We start from the raw sequence: 7,702 nt of genomic DNA on the forward strand, positions 1-7,702 counted from the left end.
TAGAAAACACAATAGAACAATAGTCCCCGTAAGAAAGTCTTTATAGAAATTAATCTGCCCCATCAGGGAAACGCTATGGAGTTTGAGATTTCAATAGGAACAAATGAGAACAAAAGTACAAAAGTCTTCCCCACAAGTATATTGAAACAACTATTCACCGGTGCATGAACTAATAATGAGATTGACGAAATAAAAAAAATGCATGGAAAAGTTTAGTTTATTTGTCAAGTTTTAATTGTGCTATATATGCCGAGTACAAAATGCAGCATTAAAAAAATCCAGTAAATAGTGGCAATATTTTATATATAAACATGATTGTTAAATGTGAACAATTACGTACTGTTTGTACAGCTTTTTATTAATATATGTAGAGCAACTGTACAATACTTTATTTGCTTTGTATTGGCTTTTCCGTTTTGTAATAGTTTAGTATACATTTCTGTGTTAGTGGCGTGAAACCACATTATATTTTTAAAGATTTGTTCAAATTGTAACATGCATGTCAACCAAATATTAAGTTTAAAAGGAAGCCTTGTTAAAAGTGAAGATCGTTGTTATTTTTGTCATGCCCGAGTTTGCCAGAATAAAATGCAGTTTTCCTGCAGCATGAAAATGGATTTAGTGACTCTACATCACACTTTGCCTAATTTAAGAAACCATTCAAGAAAATTTAAAGAAATATGTCGGCCATGATTTAATCACATTTCAGTTTAGGTCCAAAGTAAAATACAAGTTTCGTTTGTTTAAATTTCTATGAGATACAGTTTCGAATGGGACAAAGATTTTCCCAACTTAAGTTTCTTATAATTTCTTCTTAAAATTCACAAAGTTAAAAGAAAAGCAAATTTAAAAAAACTTTAATCTTTAGCCATGAATACATCACTACATAAATAAAACTCATGCACCGATAAAGGGTGACCTTTCAAGATAATAGGTTATAAGTTTTCTCATAGTAAAATTATAAAGGCTTAAAAAAAGCCAAATCCAAAAAGCCAAATATCTCTGAATAACTCTACTAAAAGCTTTAAGAATGACTCTGGAGCCAAAAACGAAGCCAAGTTGAGAAAAAAACCTATTGAATCGCTGTGATCTATGTACAAACTGTAAATGTCACCGTTCGGTCTACTGATGAGAACCAAGGGACGGTACTTTTGATGGGGCACATATAACAGATTGCAAGAATGCATCATGAAGAAAATGAGACAGAACTGGACAGAGGTCGAAATGAGGGTTTGTGGATATTTGGAAAGAGAATTGAAATTCTCCTCACAATACTGTTTGTTCACTTTGTTGCACTTTACAGACGTTCCGTTAACAAGTTATGGTTGCTCAAAGTTGGCATTTATCGACATGTCAAAAAGAAAAATACAGAGAAAAGGGTCTTTAAAGTTCCAACTGTTTTGTAGTCCTAAAAATAAAAGATGTTAATTGTCGTTCCTTTAAAACACTTTATTCCATGATTTTTTTAATACTATTTCTTTAAAATATGTGTATTAGGCATATCAAAGGTTACAAATATCAATTAGTCTGAAATTGGAATAAATCACCCCCATTCATTTTTTTTGCATTTTCTCCACTACGGTGCGGGCCCAGTTCTGTCCCATTTTGCCTCTATGCCTCACAAATACTCTGGGCATTACCAATTTCTTATCTTAGTCGCCATGCCAATTTCTTGTAACAGTGCCCCTCCAAAAAAAAAAAATAGGTATGTATTTCTTTTCTTCAATTTTTGTGTACAAAAACTTTGAAATATAAAGTGATGACTCCATGTACAGTCTGGATACTGACAACGTATTATTATTATTTTTTAATTTTTTTAAATTTTTTTTTGGGGGGGGGGGGCCTTACAGGCTGCACTTTTGGCAAATGCTCTTCAGAGAAGAAGGCGCCTAAGCATTGGCTCCAAATAAGCATTGTCTCCAAATACAAGAAGACAAGATGAGCCCAGTAAAGCTGGTCCCAGTGTGCACAACGTTGTATTCAATGGATTCAGAGTGGATACAAAATTAGTAGAATAAGCTGTAGTGGTAATAGAGAACCGAAGTGAATACATCACGCGCACAACTATGTGTGTAAAAGACATCAGCGCGTGATTCAGCCCGTGAACCAACATATGCACGTACTCCATTCGTTTGCACTACACTTCCCAGTTCAAAATGACGTCACACTTCGGTACTCTATGTGATGTAAATGGAAACTCTGCTTTTGCTGTTCCCGTGGAGACTTGACTTATTTCCTACTTGCCTACATATGTATCATGGAAGTACATAAAAACAAGGTGCCAGACTAAATGCACATGTGGTGTAGATATTACATCACATACATGTATAGGCAAGCGTCTTAAAGTTGGTCCGAGACAGTCAGTCGATCGGTACAAAGAGGCTAGCCCTCTGACTCACTTGAGGGAGTTGTGCACATAGGCATTAACCAACGACCCACAGGCATTAACCAACAGATGGTCATTCAGCGAGCAAATCGTTATCAAAATTGATGTACGATGACAGAAATCCACCTGTCTATCCTTCATACTGCAGGTCGGAGTCACTCAGTTTCGGTTCACTTCCCACGAATATTACATCATCTACGGGATGAATCAACCAGAAATGGAGAAACCAGTGACCAGTTTAGCAAATAGTTCTAAATTCTAGCTAAATTTGGTGTCTTGTCATAAAACTTAAAGAAATCTGTAATCTTTGTTACTGTCGGTCTAATCAGTGTTTAACTGTGATAAAGCATCCTTTTGTAATTTTTTTTTTTATCAATTTGGCACTGTACTGGCGAGTGGTTATTTATGTGCAGTGTTAACTTAAGGGTGGGGAGGGGAGGGGGGTTCCATTCACATCTGGAAATGAAAACACTCTGCCTAAAGATAAAAAATATTCAAGTTTATAAGAGCATGACAAATATATGGCGGACTTCAGTGCTATTATCTACTTTTTTGAGAGCGGAGAAATTTCACATACACGTACCTGCTATTATGTTGGTTGACATTATCTTCTGATCACTGTCATTGAAATACTCACTGTAGTTGATCCTTCCAGTCACCAGGACCCTGGAGCTACAAATACAACAAGAACACTATGTCTTAAGCAGGGTTTATTCTCGATTTCTTTAATGGTACCTGTGATGATTCGAGGAAGCGGGAGGGGTGTACAGACAAATGTAAGCACACTATCACTGTACACACACATAGGCCTCCGTAAAAGTAGAGTAGATCATCTGCAGCTACCCAAAAGGTAACTGACAAAATTATTGTTGAAAAGCTTACTTGGTTTAAAGCTAGTACTGGGACTAAACTCCGTGTGAAATTATTCTTTATGGTATGCTGTCATTTTAAAGAAAACATAAAAAAGGCCATTTCCAAAGATGCGTCAAGTGACATATTTTTGGAAATTTCCGTTAGTAGTTGGTTTGTAATTCGGCCAATCTGTGAATAGGTGCGCGGAAGCGTTGACACGACGCGCACGCGCTTGCTATTATTCGTCAGTTCAGTGCGTGACATCATGTAGCTGCAATCAGTTGAATGAGAATGTGTCCTGGATGCTGATTTCGGGCGCAATTCAAAACATGACCAAGCAAGTTTTGAATAGAATATTGTTTTCTCTGAATATACAGCATCCACAGAGCTAAAAGTTCATCAGGTTAGTTGCTTAGCCCCCGTCTTTAGATTTTGAGCACTTTTGTTGCTTCAAATGGAAAAAAATGCACAAATAACAAATGATCTACCCTGCCTTTAAAGCAATTTGCAAACTATTGTTCAGATGTTCTGCAATGCAGCAGTTGCTTTTTAGTGTAGCTCCTTAATATTTGGCACTTGTCCTACCAATTTTAGTTTCGAAAAGAAATGACAGGACCTACTTTTGAACACTGTAACAATCCTCTTGAAAAATTTCTATAAAACAACTCTACACACAAACTCTGTCTGCTTCTCTCTCCTGAGCGATAATAGCATTTAACATGAGGCAATAATAGTCTAATACAACACTCACCCCTTTTTGCAGTATGTGAAGACAGAATCTCGCAGTCCTGGCTTGAACACGTTTATCCGATGCCAACTGGTTCTCTGTTTTAATTCTAGAGAGAAAAAAAACAAACACAACAAAACAACAACTTGAATGTTTGGCATAAGTTGCAGTCCACTATATGTGATGCGATCATGAGTCGTTTGTCGGGAATTTCCATTTGGAGATACAGGCCATCTTCTTCATCGCATCACTTCATCACATCTCTTGATGATCCGACTTCCATAATTTTTGAACTAAAGACGATACCACCATGCGGTTTTCACAGCAGTAATGCTGAGATTGTGCTCCTTTAAAATCTGTAATAAAAAAAAGTTTTGACCGGGGTCGACAAATGACTCATTTAGCTTGATCGCATCACATTAATTGGCAATTCGTCAAACCCCCTTAAATCCCCTAAACTCCAGCACTGGGAGGAAGCCGATGGCACATTTTTCTACTTGATCCACAAAGGGGCATCCATCCAGCCCCATATATAGTAACAGTCACTGTGACCTACTTGCTTTTAACCAGCTATATCCTCCAAAACCTTTAGGAGGGTAAGGGCATCATTTAATTACAACCAGTGTCTTACCGTCTTCTTCACTATCTCGCTTGACTCTAAATGTCTCACTGGTTGCCAAGGGAAACAAAGCCACAGGATTGGCTCCTTGACCTCGTAACTCGGCATCCCGACCAACCCTGCCCAGAAGGGTCACTTTATTCAAACCTGTAAACAAAACAAAACACCTATAAAAATAAACAACATTGCCGCAAGCTGCTTACTGACTAAGATTTCTTTGACTACATCATCCTTTCTGCCACATCAACAATCGGTCCGATATGACAAACCTGTATAACAAAACAAGAACCTGATCAAAATCTGACCAGGAGTTTCCACTGTGAATGAAATTTGGTATGTAGGTAGGTGAAGTTAGCCCTATCTTATGGTATACAAATAATGAATGTTTGTGAGTGCAATGGTAAGAATAATTTCATGAGGTGACAGATGAAATGTTCCATTCCACTGGGCGAAGCCGAGTGGAATGGAACATTTCATATGTCACCGAATGAAATTTTCCATTGCACGAACGTGAAACATTCATTATTTGTTTTATATAACACCTGAATAAATCCTCGTCATCTGATTGGTTGACTTTGAATAGCCAATTTATTCCAGTTAAAAACTGTTTAAAAGTTTGACAAGTTCAGAGCTATCATATTTAATTTATGCAAACTGTTCTACAGGTTGAGAACAATCATATTCAGTTTATCTCAATTTAAAACTGTTCCACGAGTTTAGACCTCAAACAGTTCAACAAGTTCCGAACTTTTATTATCAATTTGTGCAAGGCAAGTTAAAAGCTGTTCCACAAGTTCAGAACTCAAACAGTGTAACAAGTTCAGAACTTATATCAATTTATGCAAGTTAAAAGCTGTTCCACAGCGCCACCACCGGCAGCAGTCAAACCATGCAATGGAAGTTCTATTCACCGTGCAATAGAACTTCCATTGCACTGTGCGCTGCACGCACAATGACATGTGATAAACGATCCACCAATCAGATGACGGGGATTTATTCAGGTGTTGTATAAGGCCCCAAAAAGTCTCCGGTTTCTGGTATGGAGCTTGCCCCAAAAGTGGTGCCGCGACAGCTTTTTTTTTTTAGCTGTTTCAGCTCTTCAGTGTCATGTGACTAAATTCCACCAATCAAATGACAAAGATCTATGTAGGCGTTATATAATATCCCCTATCAATTGAACATTTTAGGGGAGACTTGAAAAGGGTAGGGTGTTGGGAGGGGGGGGGGGGGGAATAAGGGGTTAGGAAATCCTGCTGGCCCATTACTACAATTCTGCATAGGACAAATGACAGCAATCCTTGCAGATTGGTAGTAGTAAAAGTAGTGCTCAACAGAACTAGATTTACCTGAAGGAGTACAATATCAAATACTTACTTCGCTCAACGACACCTGTTTCCACCGTCTTCACTGTTGTACTGTATCCTCTCCCAAGATATCTACACAACTGAGATAAAATTAACAGTACGGTAAATGTAATACAAGTTACAAAGCAAACAGAAAGCTGCATTTAGTTTGCTCAACCATTCAAAAAAACAATCCACACAAAATCTAATTTTGCGAAAAGGGGGGGCATGAATTGTTGTTAGACTGGACTATTGGTGGGGCGGGCTGACGTCATCCGATGAAAACAGCTATGCATTGGCACACCAGTTTTCATCGATTGCTATTAGGTTTGCGCGGTTCCGGCGGTTCCCCGGTTCTAACCGGTTCCAAAATGGGAACCGGAACCGCGAGTCCAATATTTTCAAGAACCGGGTACCCGCTATCGTCGGTTCCGGGCCCAAAAGAATCGGTTCCAGATTAAATTACCTATTTTCTGTGCACAAAATCCAAAGCCGAAAATCGGCTCCACAGGAAATCAATCGCGGAGTCCCGGCCAAAGGTATGGACATCCAGGTATGGATTTCTTTCCGTAAAATCGGCCATCTTGGGAAAAAAAGGGGCCACCTCCTGCTTTTTTTCAAAAAGCCCGGGAGAGAAACTATAATACTAGTTGGCGTCTAAATGACACTTGACACTGACAGTGATCATAAGGATGATGAAATCAAACTCATACTGCATCTACCAGTTAATGCCATAATGGTTAAAGGGGCACTAGGTCCTGAAATCCCTGAAAATTTCATGTTTTGGATTGTTTACTTAGCCTATTTCAAACATCTGGTTGGAAGGAAACCAACCTAAGTAATGTCTTACCGTTCCTGAGTAAAGACGAAAAAACCCCCGTTTTTTTACATCGAACATGTCGCGGTACGAATACGGTTTTCCTGTTGTTCAATGTACGATATACACGTTGCGTGTGTGTCTATTAATAACATACGTATACAGCACCGTGCTCAGGAACAGCAGTGACCAATCACGAACATGACCAATGCACAAAATGTGGTTTCTTACACGTCTGCAAAAGGCAAACACTTTACGGATGAAATCACAACTAGCAGTAGCACCCAAACACTGAAACAGCTTGACTTTTGGGGTCGCAAAAGTGGACCCCGAAATTCGTTCCCGCACGCATAATGGAATAACACAAAAACGCCCAGTTTTTAAAGGATAGTTGTGTGGATGTTTATATCCTACTTTTAAATGTTCTTTCCAATCAACATCATATCGTTCAAAGCGCATTTTGTAGCCAGGACGCAGTGTCCCATTCCAATCCCAAGTTTAACTTGAGTCAAGTTTGTATAGTCATGATAGTTGGCAAGTCATTATATTATAGTGAAGTGCAACCACAGTGCTTTTTTTCATAACAACATAGGCCTACCTGAGTTAATGACGACCTGTACATTTTGACCTATTGTTTTGGCAAGAATGCAACCACACTTTTCCACACTCCACAATCTTTTCTTATGAAGAGAAATAAACCTGATGATGCAGTGATAGTGATGCAACGTGCCTACCACCAGTGCTAGTGTTTTTCCCGGGAAATTTTCGTGGGCCGGGCATGTGCAGCCGGGGTCAAATTTGTTTAGAGGTCAAAAGTTTGGTCAAAACCATTTTTCATGCAGGGGATTTAATCTAATTGCCATACTAATTCGTAAGAAATATCATGAAATTTGTTTTTCCCCACATGTGTTTTTAACTAAAATAAAGACAATATATTTATTTCTGATCGTTTTTTATT

At 38.5% G+C, this 7,702-nt stretch overlaps 1 protein-coding gene across 3 annotated transcripts; it reads right to left on the reverse strand.

Moving 5' to 3' along the window:
- Positions 1-2,137: 2,137 nt before the first annotated feature.
- Positions 2,138-7,542, reverse strand: LOC119741875 (single-stranded DNA-binding protein, mitochondrial-like). 3 transcript variants are annotated; one of them, XM_038217805.1, is made up of 6 exons: positions 7,159-7,218; positions 5,959-6,028; positions 4,597-4,731; positions 3,990-4,074; positions 2,970-3,058; positions 2,138-2,581 (listed from the first exon to the last, which is right to left on the reverse strand). In XM_038217805.1, exons 1-6 carry the CDS (start codon positions 7,201-7,203, stop codon positions 2,517-2,519), a joined length of 489 nt encoding a protein of 162 aa, XP_038073733.1. In that variant the 5' UTR covers positions 7,204-7,218; the 3' UTR covers positions 2,138-2,516. The 3 variants fall into 3 exon arrangements, with proteins under 3 accessions (XP_038073733.1, XP_038073732.1, XP_038073734.1); XM_038217804.1 differs by lacking the exon at positions 7,159-7,218 and adding an exon at positions 6,778-6,840; XM_038217806.1 differs by lacking the exon at positions 7,159-7,218 and adding an exon at positions 7,343-7,542 and having other exon boundaries at positions 2,139-2,581.
- Between the last annotated feature and the right edge of the window lie 160 nt (positions 7,543-7,702).

Source organism: Patiria miniata, unplaced genomic scaffold (genome assembly GCF_015706575.1).
Source record: "Patiria miniata isolate m_02_andy unplaced genomic scaffold, ASM1570657v1 HiC_scaffold_5, whole genome shotgun sequence".
NCBI lineage: Eukaryota > Metazoa > Echinodermata > Asteroidea > Valvatida > Asterinidae > Patiria > Patiria miniata.

Excerpts from the sequence above, each read along its gene's own strand:
- LOC119741875 (XM_038217804.1), bottom strand. The coding sequence starts at position 6,825 with ATGTTCGATGTAAAAAAACGGGGGTTTTTTCGTCTTTACTCAGGAACG. Across the intron at positions 6,029-6,777 it reads TTCGTCTTTACTCAGGAACG|TTGTGTAGATATCTTGGGAG; the intron begins GTAAGACATTAC and ends ATTTTATCTCAG. Across the intron at positions 2,582-2,969 it reads GTCAACCAACATAATAGCAG|ATGATGTAATATTCGTGGGA; the intron begins GTACGTGTATGT and ends TTCATCCCGTAG.